Source organism: Aphelocoma coerulescens, chromosome 2, assembly GCF_041296385.1.
Source record: "Aphelocoma coerulescens isolate FSJ_1873_10779 chromosome 2, UR_Acoe_1.0, whole genome shotgun sequence".
Lineage (NCBI taxonomy): Eukaryota > Metazoa > Chordata > Aves > Passeriformes > Corvidae > Aphelocoma > Aphelocoma coerulescens.
Window position 1 is genome coordinate 69,750,538 of NC_091015.1, and position 18,616 is coordinate 69,769,153.

Here is an 18,616-nt window from a genome sequence, read left to right on the forward strand (position 1 = left end):
GGTAGGGATGGGGCATCCACAGCTTCTCTGGGCAACCTGTTCAGTGCTTCATCATCCTCAAAGAGGATAATTTCTTCCTAATCTTCTCCATTCTACTACCTAATCTAAACCTATTCTCCTTCAATTAAAGGCCATTCCCCTTGTCCTATCACTACTTTTAAAGAGTCCCTCTCCAGCTCTCTTGTAGTCAGTCTCTTTAGGTACGGTAAGGTTGCTATAATGTGTCCTCAGAGCCTTCTCTTCTCCAGGCTGAACAACTCCAACTCTCCCATTCTGTCTTCATAGCAAAGGTGCTCCAGTTGTGTGATAACTTAGTGGCCTTCTCTGGACCCACTTCAATAGGTCCACATCTTTCTTGTGCTGAGGACTCCAAGGCTGGATACAACATTCCAGGTGGGATCCCACTAGAGCAGAATAGAGGGGAAGAATCACCTCCCTCGATCTCCATACCTAGTGATGGGGATTGGGAAGTACAGCTTCAGTTCTCAGTTCACAAAAGCTGCGCTAAAGTGATTCCTCTTGCTGTGCACGTGGTCATAATCCACTGGGGAGGATGCCTGGCTTCTGGGATGAGAGCAGCTCAGGAGCCAGGACACAGCACTGCTGTGGGCATCCAGGGAAGTTTCTGCTTTCATGCTACAGAATAACCAGCCATAGGGCACTGCTGTGTCTCTCCTGACTACTGCAGTGCTTTTCAAAAGAATGGATTACAAAATGCCGTCTTCTTGAATTCTGTCAAACACATTTCGATATGCTGAACATGAAGACAGTCAAATTTAACACCAATCCTGTATAAAATTACTAATAAAAAGATAAAATATAATAACAATTCATATCAATTACACAAAACCATAAACTGTCCTTGTTATCTTGGTGATGATTTTTGAGTATCAGTTGCTTACATGAATTTCAAGTTCAGACAGTTAAACTTTAGAGCAAAAGTTAATTGACTAGCAAAATGAAGTTACAGCATGTTAACTGGATTCTTAGTTAAGTTTACTTGCATTTTCTTCCTTAAAAAAAACCCCAACAAACATAACATGATTACACATTACCTCTTTCACATAAAAAGTTTCCAAACTGCTTGGGTGATAAGATGTAATGAGTTAGCTTTTAACTTACTGCTCACCTGAGATTGAAGGACCTTTGTAAAGTCCCTATCATAGACACAAGTCATTCTACCTGTGAACTGAGGAAGGAGGCCTACCACATTTTAGTCTTGAAGATAAACCTTTGGAAGGGCAACACAGTAATTTGTTCCTTTGTATATCAAATCCACAAATTTGAATGAACAAATTGAAGGACGAATTAGTCAGAGAAGCCAAAAAAAAAAAACAGTCAAAGGAATGTTACTCTAAGCAAAAATCCAGGATATGCGTATCAAATGTCAAGAAAGTGGGTGTGTTACATGGTTAGATGTGAAGAGAATCAGATGGTTTCAAAGCTGTTTTGTGCAACTTGAACATCCAGTTTTCAAGCTATAGTTCAGGAGCTGATACACCTCTACAGAAGATATATCTGTATTGCACTGTATGTGACAGTTGTCAATTGCACCAGTGCACTATCATGTTTTAAGTAGATTTAGTTTGTAGACTACTTTATAGTGTGTTAAACTGAATTACATTGTGTGTACATCATTGCTGTGTGCAAGTTTTTGCTTATAGAAAGGGATCTGATAAACCAGCATTGTACAGAGCACTCTGAAATGAGTAAGGTCTGTGGGTATATAGAGAGAAGTATTACACAATCTGTGGACTTCATTCCCACCATTAAATACTGCCATTGGTGCCCATGTAATCCTGCAGGGTGAGCTGATGCCGGCAGTGTTAATAAGATGCTTGCATAATAGCTGTTTCTTAGGATTAGGCTTTTGAAGTATTGCGTTACCCTAAGAGACTTTTGTATAATGTAATGTATACATTTCCCAGGTGGGTTGTACAGACTAGCTTACGCATGAAGCTGGATAAAGACATACATCTCCTATGTCTGCATTATGTTTTACAAGACAGTATCATATGTGAGCAGGACTTGTGGGACAAAAAAGCTGAGGCAGGAAATCTGTATTCATGAGCTTGTTGTTTCAGGCAAGGCCAAACCAACTGATGCATTTGTTTCAGTGACTATAAACCATCATAAAGTGTTATCGCTTGCCCATCTGGTTCCTGTGGGTAAGGCCACCTTTCCCAGTAGACCTCTGTAGCAGCACTTTATTCCAGATTGTGTACTTTTTGCACATCAAAATGTTTCAAAAAACCTGAATCAATGGAGTGAACTATAATGGGTCATCTCTCCTCTCATGTGGCCACTGCATTTTTGATCCACTTTCAGTAATCATGAGATTGAAGGTATTGTGTGTGAATCAACTCATCACTCCAGTGACTGACATGCAGCTGTGTTTTCCCCTCTAAAGCACCCCACTGGCAGGGAGCACTTCTGAAACTAATCAGCCCAGATTCTTGAAATATCTGCAGAAGTAGCAGTAAAACTCCAAGCAAATGCCAAACATGGACAATTGTTTAAGTAGAAGTGAAGTACTGTATCAGATTTTGTTTGCTTTTTCACCTCTCAAGAAAAGTTTGCATGTGCAAAAACCTTGTGTGTTTCTTGCAGTTTTAGGATATTGATCTAAGAAAAGGGGTTTTTTTTCTCTTTTCTATTTTAATGTAACCTTGTTTTTCAGCTCTGTAATTTATTGCTTAGCCTTTTATTTTTAAATAAATTTAACTTATTTTTTCAAGGTTATACAGGTCACAATGAAAGGTGTACTGGGCACCTGTACCTCAGAGAGCAAGGAGGTACCTGGGGCAGTCTTGAAATTCTTGACAGCCAACTTGCTGCACCTGAAAAGCTGCAATGTCTTGTCTCCTGGACCTTCAAGAGTTGGTAACAGCATCATACATTAAACTAATGGGAGGAAGTGTATTTTGGCAAGCACCCATGACAACCATCTGCAAGACAAAGGCTCTGTAAAGATACTTAAGGCTCCAGGCAAAATCCTGCCTGCACTTAATGGCAACTTTGCTATAAATTTTACTGATAAATAATCATACTATTCATAAAGTCACACTACATAACAAAAGGCATAGCACTGCTGCTTTGTGTGTTGGTTTATTTGTCTTTTGGACTTGTATTAGACAACAGAAGTACATCAACAACTGAGAGGGTGGCGGCAAAGGGTTTCCTTCCAAGCTTTAGTGAGGTGGATGGACATCCTTGTTTTTAAAAAGACCTTTAGAGCTGATGTGGAGGGGAAAGATAAGAATAAAAAGAGAGAGAAAGAGAAGAATAAAAGAGATGCGATATTCTTTCACACATCAGCTAGGGAGCACTTCACTGGGTAGGGGGAGACCATTCAGGGCTGCTAGTATGTTTTCAACTGCTTCCTCTGTTATCATGTAGCTGGCCTTGTCTGTTTTACTGCCGAGGTGAGGTGTTATAATGACGTTCTTTAATTTTAACAATGGATGATCTCTGGAAGAAAAGAAAAAAGAGTTAACTACTGTTGTTCATCTAAGAGGAGTTTTACTTTAGCTTTTGTTTGAGCTTTTTATTTAAAGTTAATTTGATACAACTTTACAAGTCCACTTAGACCCAGAGAACCTGACTGCCTATATTGAAGTAATTTTGGACTGTAATAGGACATACAAAGATTTCATAGCTGCTCTTTTCTCCAGAAACACACTTCTGCCATGAGGCAGCAATTTGAATTATGTCAGAAGAGAGGATTAAACCCTCCTGACACATTCACCCTACACAATAGTCTGAGCTGTAGTTATTTGCACACAGGCACAACTAGACCAAACTCCCCCCAACCCAAAATGCAGCCAGCACAGTTAACTCCAAAAGGCACCATCCTGGTAGAGCGGTCTTTTTACAGAAGCTAAGCAGTCTCTGGGTCCAGGAGGTTTGCGATACTTCAGCCCTGTATTGTGGAAAGAAGCCTGTGGGGAAGGACTCCTCGGGGCCATGCAGCAGGTCTTAGGCCTCAAGCAGCCTCTACCCATTAAAATTTGCAAACTGTACTTTCTAATAAAGCAATTTGCAAGTGAAGCACTGCTGCAGCTTCATAGGATAATTCTAAGCACTGGGTTTAATGCTTTCCTTGCCTCCTGCTGTTTTCTGGCTCCCAGGCTTCGCTTTGGTCTGTTACCAGCCCCAACATCTGGGCTGTCTTCCATTCATATTCATGGCACTTTTATCCAAACTCATGCCAGGGGCAGGGGGGCTGCCTCGGCCAGCTTCCTGCCTGCTGCAGGGATGCCTCTGGCTTCAGCAGGGCTCACCCATCCTTCCTGAGAAATAAGCAGAGATGGAAACCTGGGCAGGGGTTCTGGGGAGGTGACATCCAAAGCTGCAGCCCCGATAACACCAGTCTGCAGAGCTGCCACCAGCGCCTCTTGGTCAACTACTGCCCCTGGTGTGGAATAAGAGTGTCTCTGAGCGCACCTTGCAGGCAAAGAGCAGAGAGGGAAGAGAGAAGGGAAGGGGATAGGGGGAAATTTCTGCCATGCCTGATCATCCTTGGCATGCACACCAGCTGTGCTGGATGCAGCACGGTGCTGCGTGGAACACAGCAGGAGCTAGACCACACTGTGAAGCTGGCCAATGCATCTGGATGGTACCTCGGCTGATGTTAATGAGGGTAGCTGTGGGTTTCATCAGCTCCAGCTCTCTTTTCCCAATCAGCTTGTGTGTCTGAGGTGTCAGGCTCACCACCACCATCACAAAATCTGCCTGCTGGAGCAAGCTGTCTATCCTTTTGCAGTAAGTGGCACTGACAGCTTGCTCCTCTTGAGCTTTCCTAGTGGGGAAAAAAACATTTCAGTCATGGAAACATTTTCTTCAATGATGTCACCAGTACACAAACTAAAGGATCTGATTATCACATTCATGTAGCAAACAGGTGGCGAACAAAGGTGAATTTACTCTCAGCTGGGTGTTTAGATCCTTCTGGAAGGCTTCAAGCCCTACAGCATGGGATTGATTGTATGCCTGCCTCTCCGCCAACCCAGTGCAGGGTCCCAAGGGCTTCTTATAAAGTCTGCAAATAAACTATGGCTGAGCACTGAAGCAGATGGCAGCACACCGTCCATTCTCCAGGATCCCCTGTGCACCTCAAAGGATGCAGTCAGTGCTCAAACCAAAGGAATGGTATTCACCAGAAATCACCCATGCAAGCTCTGGGCATGGCAGTGGTCCTCACCCTGTTGGCACTCCCAGTAAGCCTGCAATTTTTTTATGAGTGACATCAGCAAGGCAGCTCTTTGCCAGGCTCCTGGCTGTCCCAGGACTTTAACAGAATAAAGTGTTCAGCAGAAAAAGTTACCACAGTAGAGAGATTTTTAGTTTTAACTTTTCACAGTGCAAAAGAATACTTGCCATTTCTCATGTTCTTTGTAAATGTAGCTGCCTGAACTTTGGGAAATAAAGAAGCAATGATAGGGGATCATATGTACAATCTTCTGCTACTGATTCCAAGAGAAGGGTTTTTAAGTTAGCTACTCCCTAACCTAAAGAGGTCACACTAAGAAAATAACTTCAATGTAACTTTGACCCATGTGTCTCCTAACAAATGCACTTCACTGGTTTTTTTTCAGGCCATTGACCAGAGAGTAAGTGGAAAAAGATCAGACTGGAACTGCAGCAAGTTTTGCAGCATGCAGAGTGCATCTTGATTCAACACACAAGCTGGAAGTGTTAATGTACTTTAAATTAAGTAGCTTTATTAATTTCTGTTGCACTGTGCATTGATCATTCATCACAGCACTCTTGCATAAATATCACTTTAAAGACTGAAAAATATTAAACAGAGAGAGTTATTGATGATACACATAAAAAAGAGTAAAGATATTAGTTCGTTTTTAATCTTTTCTTTGTGGTTTGCGAAGAAATTTTGAAAGATCTTAAGGAGCACTTCTTTTAAATGTGAGTTTGCTCAGCTGTTTTTCTGAAGAAACAAGAATGCCAAGCAGGCTAAATATTTCTGGCCTCATTCACCCTTGTGATTTGCCTAGGGCTAGCTGAAACAGTGGCCCTCCCTCCATCTGCAGTCTACTTATGGAGAAAAGCCCGGAAAGCCACATCCTAGCACTGCAGCTTCTCCCTTCAGTCACAGAGGAGTAAAGTTCTCTCAGGATAGGTCATAGTTCATAGCAGTAAATATTTATTCTGCTCATTGTCTGCACCTTGCCTGATTGCAAAGGACACGAGTTGCACATGGAGGTCTTACTCACTTTAAATTGAAGAGCCCCTGTGCTGAATTGTGCTAACAAGGTTCAGATTCCCAGATACACAAGCTAGGAGGGACTAGAAATAAAGGGTGAAACCCGGTTAAATACTTCATAAAATTCCTACTGGCTTGAGAAGAAACAAGGTTTTCTCAAGAACAGCTTTCAATCATATTGTGCCAAATACATGTTTCCTAATTTCCAGCCACTGCTTCAATAATATCCCTCCTGAACTTCAAAATATGTAGAAAAAATGAACAACAAATAGAGTTATGTTGTCACTATAGTATGATATTATAAGAATAAAAAAAGTATAAGTTTGATTTTCATTTTTCTGCAGGAAACCTTGAAATTTCTAATATAAAACCTAAATTAAGTTTCCAAGTGTTTAATCACTGAGTAACTCTTTACAAGACTGATTTAAGGCAACCATTCCTTTTTTTTTTCTTTTGTTTTAATCTAGGCCCTATTCCCTCATTTTTTGCTATATTTCTGACATAATTCCTTGAAAAGAAAATACTGACTATCTGGAAGAGTTTCTCCTGCAACTAGGGTCAAGACATATCTTTACCTCCGTGTCCTGTTGTGGTACAAAATGTTCATTTCAAATGCTTTGGCTCTCAGAGCAACCTTATATCCAATGCTGCCCATGCCAATGATCCCCAGAGTAGCTCCACCAACTTTAACTCCCAGAATATCAGCTTCACAGTACTCCATACTTGGAGAAATTGAAATGTTATGGACTGCAAGAAAAACACATAAATATGAATGGGGTCCAACACAGAGGAACAAGGCAAAGAGTCTGGACTTGTGCTACTATAGCACACTTTTAATGGTTACAAACACATGATTTTGTGTTATCCAAGGTAACTCCCCAATGTATCATCTTTCCCTGCTACATGTATATATGATATTCCAATTTATTCTCACCATATTACAAAAAGCCTTTTGATGTAATCTCTCCAAAAAGTTTATTACTGCTTTAGAGTCAGGAAAATATTGCCCTGTTCCTCATCAACAATCAAAATAATTATTGCCAATAACAATGGAGAGTTTGAAAATATCATATGGAGAACACCACCAGATGTTGGGTTTCCTCTTCACATCTGCCACTCTCCTTGGAAAGAAAAGTGTGACTTCTTTAAAAATCACAACTTGCTAGTTTCTCTAAGAAAAGTCAAATTAATGGCAGGTAAATCTTGTATGATTTTTAGAAGCCACAAAAGAATTGAGATGTTACCTTCCACTAGTCTTCTAGCAGATGCTAGCAGCAAAGCCATCCCAGTATCTGCTGTGCTGCTGGAAACAGCACGTGGAGCATTAGTCATCTTCACACCAAAGCTAGCTACAAGCTTCAGATCCAGGTGATCCATCCCCACTCCTGAATTCGCAATCACTTTCAAGTTTGGCAGGCTCTGGAGGAGCTCTTTGTTGATTACTGGTTTGTGCCACCACAAATAGATCGCTTGGACCTTTTTACCTACATCCTTTTTGTCTTCAAGAAATTCCTTCATGGTGATGAGGTGGAAATGTTTCTTCAGGAATGGCACATGGCTATGCAGTATCCCACGTATGCCACCAATTTCATTTACCAAAAGCCAAGGTAGTTTTCCTCCTTCCATGATCTGCACAAAGAAGAAAGACACAAAGTGTCAGGAGAAAGACATATTACTATTTCCAGACATTTTCAAAAATAATCACTGCCATGTCCTGTTTCATGGCATTTATGACGAGATCTTATAAACCACATAGGAAGGTAAGAAAACCAAGACAAGCAAACAGCTCTTTTAAATATACTACCAATTATACTCATACACAAGGTGTCCACACACACACACAAAGGTATTCACATAACCAGTCTGAACAAGTTCTGTCCTTTGTGATCTCTAAGATTTCATATTACTGCTACCATGCTCAAAACACACTTACTTCTCAGTAATTACTTAGTTTCAGACCATCAACAGTCTGCAGTAAATAGTGCAATAAATCTCCTTTGCTACCCTGAAATCACAAATTATCCTAATGTTCCAGTTTGGCCAAATTTAGAAATATATCCTCTGAGAGAAGGTACAACCACCCCTTCCCCCCCCAGGTTCAGGAAAAAATAAATTTTCCTCGAAGGAAAGTGAAGGAGATAAAACTATTTATTTAACAAACACACGGGAAAAGGAAAATAAGGCTAAATAATAAAATGTTTCACTGTGGAGGAAAAACCTGGGAAAGTGTTAAGAGTCCTCCCTTTGGTCTCCTCGGCGCTGGGGCTTGGGCCAGGGCCAGGCCCTCTGTGCCCGGTGGAAAGTCCTCCCGATGTGCTCTGAGGTTGAAAGCAGTCCAGTAGAAAAGGGAGAAAATCCAGAATTCCAGAGAAGGAAAAGCAAAGTCCAACTCTCAGTCTCTCTCTCCAGAGAACAAGAAACTGAAACAACTGGCCAAAAGCTGACTGGAAAAGCAGCAAGCTGGGTGCTTCCTCGCTCCCCTGCCGCAGCTGGGAAAAAAAAAAAACCTGCTATCTCTGTGTGACCTTGAACAAGCTGCAAACTGCCCTGAAAAAGTTTTGCTCAGTTTTTTCCTTCCCCCTCTCAGGCTCAGTTTAGAGGCATAGAAAGACACAGAAATTAATTTCTGGGCATAGGCAGCGATATGGGATACACATCATAAGGTCACCCCAAGACACCTAAGTACTTCAGAAAAATGTTGGACCAAATCTACTTCATGAAAATAGATTGCATAGCTTCATCATGAACTTTGAGTTACCAGGTTAATTTTTAAATGCTTCATTGCAGACATTTTTGCAGCCTCCTGTCCTGAAGAGACCCCAGTGACTGTGGAGCCTTTTCCTAAGTTAACAAAGTAACAAAATAGTAGATGCTCAGCAAGTGTTTTCCAAGGATATATGCACTGTAAATTATTTGGTTTGTTTTTTTTTTCCAGAATCCCTGACCATCTGGTCCCAAGAGGGTCTGTGAACTGACAATTATTTTAGGGGTTTTTGACAGACTATTTATAGCTACCTTTGATTTTCTGTAGCACTTTTGGGAAGAGCTGCGGGGACAAGTGTTCAATGGCTGAAGCTCTCAGAATAGCAATCTGGTAGCAATTCTGTTGCCTTGTTAGTATTATTTCACTATTTCCAACTGAATGTCTAACTCTTGACCTGTCTACACTTCCTGTACTAGACCTTCATTTTCCCATCCCTTCAGGGAACCTGACCATATTGCAAAATAATGGAAAAGCTTCCTGACTTTATGGAGGTGACAACCACTTCACTGAATTTTCTGAATTTGTTGATTGCAAAGAGGAAAGAGAATGTACGAAAAAGCTTGGCTCTGGGCTGCAAGTCAGGACTGATTACTAGTTTTGCTTTATGTTATGCCCTCATCCATGTGATTTCAATGGTAATTCTACCATTCTTTCATGGCCAGTCAAGATAAAAGCATCATTTTTTTCTGCATCGGGGAACCAAATCTCTTGGGATTTACTTTGGTTTTCAAAAGATCCTCATGAAAAATAAAGACATTTTTTCAACAACGGCCTTTGCTTTAACATGTAGATGAAGCAGGGCTCTTACATGAGGAAACCTTAGGCCTACGATCACTTCAAAGAACATTTCTTCAGTGTTTTTATATAAAAATAGAATATTGCAATATTGGCTGAGAAGTGTTTCAGGATACAGTCAAACTTCTGCAGGGAATCAATGCTCATTCATCTTCAACAGATTTGAGAGCGTTACACAAACTGCCTGGTGCAGTTGCTTATTGTTATGTAGCAACAAGAACCGGGAGCAGAAGATGGGTATTCATCGAAACAGATTGAAGGTATCAAAATGCATAACTGCTCAGTTAAAATCTTCTAACAAATGTCTTTTATTAATTTCACTTTATTTTTCGGAATTGTAAGTAACAGAACAGATCAAGTCTAGTAAGGTGACAGTTTTGCAGCACCATGATGAGCAGTGCAGGAGCAAGTTGCTTTTCTTCAGCTTAACAGTGGTAAGAAATAGTGCCTTCCCATACACAGGAGATTTAGTGGATCATCTGGCACTCATCATTTGGGAAATACTTCACTCGGAATGGGTTGGCCATTGAGAACAGCCAGCATGTTTGCTATTGCTTCTTCTGCCATCATACGGATGGCTTGGACTGTTGCGGTTCCAATGTGCGGGGTTATGATGATGTTATTCAAGTTCAATAAAGGATGATCTCTGGAAGAAACAGAAAGAACACAATGTATTACACAGGGAACTTACTCTGCTGCTATCCCATGCTAGTTGTGAAGAACTGAACCTCAGGAAATAGCAATGGCACATTCAGACCAAAGCACAAAGCTGTGGGACGCTTGCTTACACATTTCTTCTTCCTCTCCATCCATCTCAGTTGTGGCCTGGCCCATGAGTCAGGCTGGCAAAGAACCAACAGATATGGGAAGGGGAATAACTTGTCATTTATTTATGATTGTGCAAGACAGGCTGAGGTTTTGCCCTTACACAGTTAATCTCTCCTTGGAGATCAAGATTATGAGCACACTTTGAACACAGTTTAAAACATTTCAGATTAACAGAATGGGAAACAAGTTTCTTTACCTTGGCAGAGGCTCAGGGTCTGTCACGTCCAGAGCTGCAGCCCTAATAACCTTATTCTGGAGAGCTTCTACCAATGCATCTTGATCAATAACTGCACCTGCATTGAAATGAAATGCTGATATCCTGACGAATTAATGAACATGTTTTTACCTAGGAGGTGGGGAAGGTTTCCAGGGTCAAGTGAAAAAATTAGAGGGTCTTCATCTTGTTAGAAAGTAGAATGCCCTTCTAATAATCATTAGCCAAACAAACCAAAGATTTTATTTATTAATCTTTAATTATAGTATGATTATGGTCCACTGCATAAGGCTTTTCCTGGGATGAGACCAGTTTCAGTCCTTTCCTTTTTTTGACACTTCCTGTATTATTATAGACAAATCATTTAGTCTCTGCAGACTTTCCACTCTTTTATCCCTGCTTTGTTAACTGAAACAATAATCTCTCTCATATGCTTGTTCAGTGCCAACAGATCTGTCATCCCATGTGAGGCTTCCTTTCTACATTGCTGTTCCAAATGTTAATGTTTTCCCTTGCACCCCGTTCTCCCTGTTGATGATAAACCTTTCAGTTATTTCCACTAAAAACCACTTCTCTAGGATAAGGCTAAAGAGAACCAACCACCTACTGAGCATCCCTAATTTCCATAGGACCTTTGAAGACAGCATATGATCCACATAAGTCACCCATTTGTAGACTGCCAGCTACTTCATGACTCAAACAACAGAGGGATATCACAGACTGAGGTTGGAAAGGGGAATGTCAACACAATCAGACAAAACGCAACCTTAAGCCACAAACAGTGATTTCAGATCCTCCTACCTCGGCTGATGTTTATGAGAGTAGCTGTGGGTTTCATCAGCCCCAGCTCCTTTTTCCCAATCAGTTTGTGAGTCTCAGGAGTCAGGTTCACAACCAACATAACAAAGTCAGATTGCTGCAGCAAGTCTTCCATCTTTGCACAGTAGTGGGCACCAACAGCCTCTTCCTCCTCCTTCCTTCTGAAGGAAAAATGCACACACCCCCAAATTGACACAACTATTTCTGAGTTTAACAATCAATCAGCCCTAGAAGAGTTCCAGAACAGCACAGAAACTGAGAGGTTTGAGGCCAAGGTAAAGGGTAAGTCATTGATAGGCACAGGTGGTGGAATGGATGCAGAAAGGATGTGGGCTACAGGGAACAAGAGGCTAAAGGAGTGGTGGGACACTGGAGGAGTGATGTATGTGTGAAAGCAAAGCACACAGGCAATATCAGGTTAGGAGACTGGGGATGTAGTCAGACCCCACTCTTCTCTTCTGTGTCCATGCCAATTCCTGTGAAGTCTTTCCTTGCCTGACATGCCAGTTAGGACTTGTGGTTGAAAAGAAATGAAGAGGGAATGAAGTGTGAAAGAAAGGGAACTACAAATCCATGAGAAATTAAGACCTTTGTCATGGGTGCCTGTGTGATGAATGATCTGGCTAGGCTGAGGAGACTGGCTGGGAAGAACAGGGATGGTGCCAGAACCCTGAAGAGGAGTCTGACAGGACAGGGGACACCACGAGGGCATAAGACCTGGTTTGCTTGGACAACATCTCCAGAATGCTTACATGGACCTTGTTTCAAATGGGTAATGGCTAACCAGGGTAGGGCAAGTGCAGGAGGTGAGGGGGAACTGCTTCCTGAGGGAAGCAGGTGGAAGCCAAAGTGAGGAAGTGGTGACACGCTGGTGCTTGTCACACTGCATACAACTGCCACAAGTGCATAGGAAGGACAGGGACAGAGCAGAGCTGTGGCTTCCATCACTGTCCCCTGGACAATTAAACACAGAAACCAGATGTCTTTACCTGCGGTTTCTGTTATGGTACAGGATCCTCATGTTGAAAGCTCTGGCTCTCTGAGCCACTTTGTATCCAATGCTGCCCATCCCAATGATCCCAAGTGTCGCTCTGGTTACTTCCACTCCCAGCCAGTCAACAGCAAAATACTTCGTGTCTGAAGACACCGCAATCTGGCAGCCTGTGTGTAAACACATGCTGAATGGGTACAAATCACCCATAAACGTAGGCTTGGGGGAAAGAAAAGGTTTCTCACCATCACAGCAGTGGGGCTCTGGAGCACCCCTTACAAAACACTTTTGTTGACTTTGACCAGTTTACAGAAGGGCCTGGATGGTGCCAATTCCTGCACCGAGGCCTGAAGCCAGTAACACAGTGGGATCCTGGCTGGGTACTGTGCTGGAAGGAATAACTCCTTGGGGAATTAGCTCTTCCACAGCTGGTGTGTTTTCTTGGAAGTTCAAAATGGCTCCTTTGACACCACCCTGCAAGCATTGACTTCACTTTTTTTAGCTGGGGTAAATCTCACCATTTCTCTCCTGGATCACAACCTAAAGCAGCCTCACTGCTTGAGTAAAGGTGAATGTTTCAAATTCCAGCTCAGCAAGGGGTCTCTGCGAGCTTCTATACCAAGAACTTCTGGTTCAACAAGATACAATAGTGAGAAAACATCATGGGGAAAGAGATGTTATTTCATTGTCAGGGGTGGAGCGGCAGTGACAAGACCATGAGTCCCTGAAGCCAGAGGCAGCTTCTTGTGATAATCTCTACTGACACCTTCCTTCCCCAGAAAGGCATTGCATAGCAAGGATGTGGGGAAAGAACCTGCTTTTAGGGACACAAACTAATGCTGGTGGTACAGTTTGAAATAGCTTTGTCAAAAGGATTATCATCTATTTCAAAAATAATGCTGATGCTCTTCAGGAAATACAATCCATTGGTTTAGACAAACTCATCACAGAGGCAGGAAAAAGAAGAATTTGTACTAATTACTGCTCTGGAGTTGGAGATGTGGCCACTAATACTTTGTATCATCCTGTAGCTCCTAATGCTTCTTTCAAGGGGAAATGGAAAATGGTGACATTCAGTTTGGATGCACTTTGTATTCAGTTTTTACAGCTATAAACGACCCACCCAGTGAACAGCCAGAGAAGAATTAAGCCCCAGGCATTATTCCAAACAGGATATCACAAGACTTTCAAGTGCATAATTTAGACAAAAGCCACACTCTTGTCACTGTTGCTCTAAAAAGAAGTGGGACATAGGAAAAGTAGATGCCTCTGAAAATTAAGGCCTCTGAAAAGTTTTCCCTGTAAGACCATCCCAAATGTTGATTCAGACATATCATTCATCTCTCTATCACAGCAAAAGTGAGATATGCCAAGGAAATAGCTAGGAAGAAGTAGTAGGACCAGGAAAATTTAGAACATTACCTTCGACTAGTCTTCTGGCAGAGGCCAGCATCAAGGCCATTCCTATATCTGCTGTCGGGTCTGCCACGGCGTGTGGGGTGTTGGTCACTTTTACACCAAAGCTCGAGATCATTTTCAAGTCTAAGTGATCCACTCCAACCCCAGAGTTTCCAATTACCTTTAAATTAGGCAGGCTTTCTAGAAGCTCATGGTCAATAGCTGGCCTGCACTCAAACACAAAAATAGATTGGATTTTTTTGCTCATTTCTTCTTTGTTTCCAAGAAATTCCTTCATGGTGATAAGGTGAAAGTGTTTCTTCAAAAGTGCTGCAAGGTTTTCTAGCACACCATGAGTTCCTCCTATATCCAGAATCAAAACACCCGGCAACTCTTCTGCCATGACCTGTGACAGGGGAATAGAAGAAATACTCCTTTATTTAGGAGAACACCCTGAAAGGAGCAATGACGTTCCTTTAGAAGTTACCATTTAAATTCACACGTGTAAATTAGGAAACTGATGGAACTCAATAGTGCTTTTAATCCACGGTCACTTGGTACTAGTGTGGTACATCACACAACTTCCAAGTACTTTTACCAAGTGCTGATTTAGACTATAACACCAAGGAATATCCATACTCTTCCATCGAAATCCAGTTCTACAAGGTGTTCTTCTCAAAGAGTTTCACTTTAGTCCTGAATCAATATTGAGTTCATATAACTTTAGTAGCTTTTCTGGTAGCTTACTCACCAATGCCTTTCTACAAGCACTACTATGAAACAGAGGCCACTAGAAATTTACTCAAACTTTCTTGCCTGTTGGTTATGGTTGGTGAAGCCACAGGCAGGGTAGGGTGGCACAGAGGCTCAGATGGGTCCGACAAACTTCTGCCAGGGATGGTTGAGGTCTAACAAATTTGCACAATGAAGGGCCACCTTTGGATAGCTGTTAGACTGCCTGCCTTCAGTGTTTTAAACATTCAGATCTGTACCTGATGCAAAATTTAGCACACCCATGCCTATATGAACCAGTGAGGAAGAGCACTAGAGGTGATACCATTGACAACACAGTCCTTCATGCTAGAACTTTCCTCTGCCCTGAGAGTTTTGAGCCCAGTCCTCTCTATAACATTCCTGCAAATGCACTGGGCTCTGCAATAAGATAGGGGCTCCACAGATAACCAAACACTTAATTTAACCTCTTATTGGCAAAAATGGTAGTTGAAGATTTGCTGCATATCTTAATAGGTGTGCCTAATTCCCTACAATTCTTTTTGCTGTGCTCCACTGACTTTTGGTCTCCATCCCATCATATGTCCTAGACTTGTGTCCAGAAACCTGATGGTGTGCTAACTGAATCAGAACAATTTTCCACAGCAGTATGCTCATTTATTATGGGCACACAGTGCTGGCCAGAGGTGTCCTGCTGCTTCACTCCTCTCACAAAAGCCTTCTGTGAGTAACCAGAACTCAAACCTGTAACAAAAAGGTGCCAATGTAGATTGGAAGTTTTTGTGAACCATATTTACCCTTGTTCTGAGCAAACTCAGACTTATCCCAACTGCGTCTATTAAATGCTTACAATCTCGACACCAGTGCTGCTGCTTTATCCTGGCCTTGATGTGCATTTCTGCCTCAGTTTCAGTTGGCTGCTGTACATGGGCTTGAAGGAGCCCCCACACTTGGACACATCTGCAGTTCACCACAATGTCTCTGATAATACTATCTGGTTCTCAACAGCAGTAAACAAAGCAATGAGATGAATAGTGAAACCAAATTGCAAAGGAAGACCATGTTTTTGTACACATCTCATCTATTTTTTGCCAGGTGGAGTTGCCAGCCCCATAGGGTTGTGAAAACTGTGCAAATTTCCCCAGGTATAGTCTGCATTTCTTAAGAGTATCACACAACATCACTAGGATAAACTAGATCTGTGTTCCAGAATGAATGATGCATAGAATAAAGAAGGAGTTGATGTCATATTGTAATGGCGTTGTCCAGCTTAAGTAGTGATCAGAACCTGATAATCCTGGATGACAGCTAAACTTTATGCCATTAAGCAGGGAAAACTAGGCACCAGACATGACCAAGTGACTGGCAGATGCCAGCGAGGCTGCACTGTATTACTCCATTTGCTTTCATCACCACCTCCTCCCCCATTACAATACACCACCCATGATGGGCAGAGCCACACTTTCTTTCATTTTGGAAGCACATCCTACCCTTTGCAAGCAGAAAGGTGACCCATGAGGAAGCCTCTAGCTATAAACAAACCAGCTGGTGCACTAGAAACAGGCTAGTGGCATGTGATGGATCTTTTCATGAGTGCAGGCATGCTGAGCTTGCCACCATTCCAGCTGTGTTTGATGCGCACACGACCCATTCTTTGCCCGCAGCACTGTGTTCAAGAACGGGTGATCTGCTCGTCCCAGGTACAATCTTAAAAAATCACACTGATAGCAGGAAACTAAAAACACTTAAAGGAACCTTGCAGAAGGAAGGGGGCTCTCCACATACCAACCTTTATCTCAGTATTTATTGTTCGTCTTCCAGCACTACATGGGTGTGTCCTGTACCTCTGTTTGTAAATCACACTTCTGTGACAGTGATGTCCATGAGAAGCAATAACTGGACGAATAAATCTGTAAGCCAAATTTGATTGGCCAGACATCAAGGGAACCAGTTTCAACAGACTGAATGCTTTGCTCCTGAACATAATTATTCAGTTATCAGATGTCTTGTCCAGTGTGCTAAACGTCACACCTGTCAAGGATAGGACAATTTTGGTTTTGGACTAGTATCATCTGCAGTATCACAAAGTTGTTGCTGTTTTTGTTTGGTTTTTTTTAAAGTTGTCTCTACTCCTTTTGTATTTACATAAGACTAGATGCTACCATGTAGGTCAACAGTCATAATCATATATAACTCATTGATATAAAGTAAGCGTACTAAGTTCTGGTCCTGGCATTGCACAGAAAACTTTGCAAATATTACTTAGATTGAGACAATGGGGCAAACAAGAAGGACTATGTTTAACTTCTGTGCTAATTGAAGCTGGCCTTATTTCATCTGTGGAGCTTGACTCACTCCCTACTCGCAGCTTTGTTGGCTGGCACTGCTGTATCCCTTTGGACTTACCCAAATCACAGCAAAACAAACCTACGTAATTTTTTCTACCTCAGTTTTTAACTAAAGTTAACAGCCTGCGTTACCCAGGATAAATTCCTCCCGCTAACTTCTTCTAAAGAAGAAGACTGATTACCTGAAGAACAACCACAGCACTAACCAGGGCTGGTTTCTTTCTGGCGACGTGCCCTTCACAGCTCGATCCGGCGGCAGCTGGGGAACCGGGAGCTCACAGCTCCTGCTCTGGGCACACCCGCTGCTGCCCAGCCCCGCTCGCTTAACCCCGCCCTGCCCGGGCAGCGCCAGCTCCGGGGCTGGCGGCTTCCAGGGAAGCTCCGGCGCGGGGATCACCGCCCCCGCTGCCTCTGCTCTTGTTCGCAGTCAGACCGGGCTGCCTCTCCTCTCCTCTCCTCTCCTCTCCTCTCCTCTCCTCTCCTCTCCTCTCCTCTCCTCTCCTCTCCTCTCCCGCCGCCAGACGTCCTGAAAAGACGATAAAGCAAAACGACGACTTGGATAGTTTTTGGAGAGCTCAGCAATTGTGGGGCAAAGTTATTTGCTACAAATTCACATTGTTCCCTACAGCCCAAGCTGCAGCTTGTGTGGAATTTTTATAGTGGAAACTATGCTTTTCTCCCTGCCTGCTACAATCTAACCTTTTAAATGAGTGTCTACTGTGGAATTAAGGAAACAGATCCGTCTGGGATGGCCTATGCCAATGGCCAGCTCGATTCTGGAACCCAGTGCTGAAATGCGCTGATTTCGCTGCTGACCACTTCCACTGGAACGTTTGCCCAGTGTGCTCCCGTGGTGGCATTTTGGTCGCCAGAGCGACGGGAGAGCTCATGGTACCCAAGTGCGAGTCTGGGAGTGGCTGGGCAGTGCAGCTGCCAGGGCAGGGGCGGGTCTGCGGTGGGACATGAAATTTGTCATTGCTGTGGGTGAATACACCGACAAAAACCTTCCACAACCACGAGGTGCAATAGCACAGACCCACAGAATGGCTGGGTTGGAAGGGACCTTAAAGATCATCTAGACCCAACCCCTCTGCCATGGGCAGGGACACCTTTCACTACACCAGGTTGCTCAGAGCCCCGTCCAACCTGGCCTTGAACTTTACCAGCAGTGGGGCATCTACAGCTTCTCTGAGCATATCTCTTCGATCAAATCCCATGGAGGTACAGAGATTGTATTAACATCACAGAGTGGTCAGTAGCAGAGAGCCGGAGATCCGGGCTCTTATGACCTCTGTTTCGTCCTCGCTGTGCTACCCGGCATCACCGATCCCCACGGCATGGCTCCACATCCCACCTGCGAGGGGAGAGGCGGGTGTCCCCGGCCAGCGGCACCACGGGCCCTCCCGCTGGGACGCAGCCGCGGTTCGCGGCCGGCGGGGTCTCCTCCCGTCGGGAGCCGGGGCTGTGCCGGAAGCGCGTATGTGCCCGCGCGCGCGCATTCCCG

The 18,616-nt window shown here is 43.1% G+C and overlaps 2 protein-coding genes across 5 annotated transcripts; both read right to left on the reverse strand.

Moving 5' to 3' along the window:
- Window positions 1-3,089: 3,089 nt before the first annotated feature.
- LOC138106755 (probable 2-ketogluconate reductase) lies at window positions 3,090-8,523 on the reverse strand. The gene is made up of 6 exons (XM_069007948.1): window positions 8,442-8,523; window positions 7,468-7,852; window positions 6,799-6,970; window positions 4,623-4,801; window positions 4,318-4,414; window positions 3,090-3,471 (listed from the first exon to the last, which is right to left on the reverse strand). The coding sequence occupies exons 2-6, from the start codon at window positions 7,847-7,849 to the stop codon at window positions 3,315-3,317; spliced, it is 987 nt and encodes a 328-aa protein (XP_068864049.1). The 5' UTR covers window positions 7,850-7,852; window positions 8,442-8,523; the 3' UTR covers window positions 3,090-3,314.
- Window positions 8,524-10,066: 1,543 nt separating this feature from the next.
- Window positions 10,067-18,575, reverse strand: LOC138106754 (probable 2-ketogluconate reductase). 4 transcript variants are annotated; one of them, XM_069007945.1, is made up of 8 exons: window positions 18,467-18,575; window positions 17,319-17,638; window positions 16,554-16,795; window positions 14,057-14,438; window positions 12,633-12,804; window positions 11,626-11,804; window positions 10,807-10,903; window positions 10,067-10,428 (listed from the first exon to the last, which is right to left on the reverse strand). In XM_069007945.1, exons 3-8 carry the CDS (start codon window positions 16,746-16,748, stop codon window positions 10,272-10,274), a joined length of 1,182 nt encoding a protein of 393 aa, XP_068864046.1. In that variant the 5' UTR covers window positions 16,749-16,795; window positions 17,319-17,638; window positions 18,467-18,575; the 3' UTR covers window positions 10,067-10,271. The 4 variants fall into 4 exon arrangements, with proteins under 4 accessions (XP_068864046.1, XP_068864045.1, XP_068864048.1 ...); XM_069007944.1 differs by having other exon boundaries at window positions 17,295-17,638; XM_069007947.1 differs by lacking the exon at window positions 16,554-16,795.
- Between the last annotated feature and the right edge of the window lie 41 nt (window positions 18,576-18,616).

Coding starts and splice junctions, on each gene's coding strand:
- LOC138106755 (XM_069007948.1), bottom strand. CDS start 7,849: ATGGAAGGAGGAAAACTACCTTGGCTTTTGGTAAATGAAATTGGTGGC. Junction 4,415..4,622: donor CCTCATTAACATCAGCCGAG/GTACCATCCAGA, acceptor ATTCCACACCAG/GGGCAGTAGTTGACCAAGAG. Junction 3,472..4,317: donor TCCCCAGAACCCCTGCCCAG/GTTTCCATCTCT, acceptor CTTTTCTTCCAG/AGATCATCCATTGTTAAAAT.
- LOC138106754 (XM_069007945.1), bottom strand. CDS start 16,748: ATGTTCAGGAGCAAAGCATTCAGTCTGTTGAAACTGGTTCCCTTGATG. Junction 12,805..14,056: donor TGCCAGAAGACTAGTCGAAG/GTAATGTTCTAA, acceptor GTTTACACACAG/GCTGCCAGATTGCGGTGTCT. Junction 10,904..11,625: donor TCTCATAAACATCAGCCGAG/GTAGGAGGATCT, acceptor ATTTCAATGCAG/GTGCAGTTATTGATCAAGAT.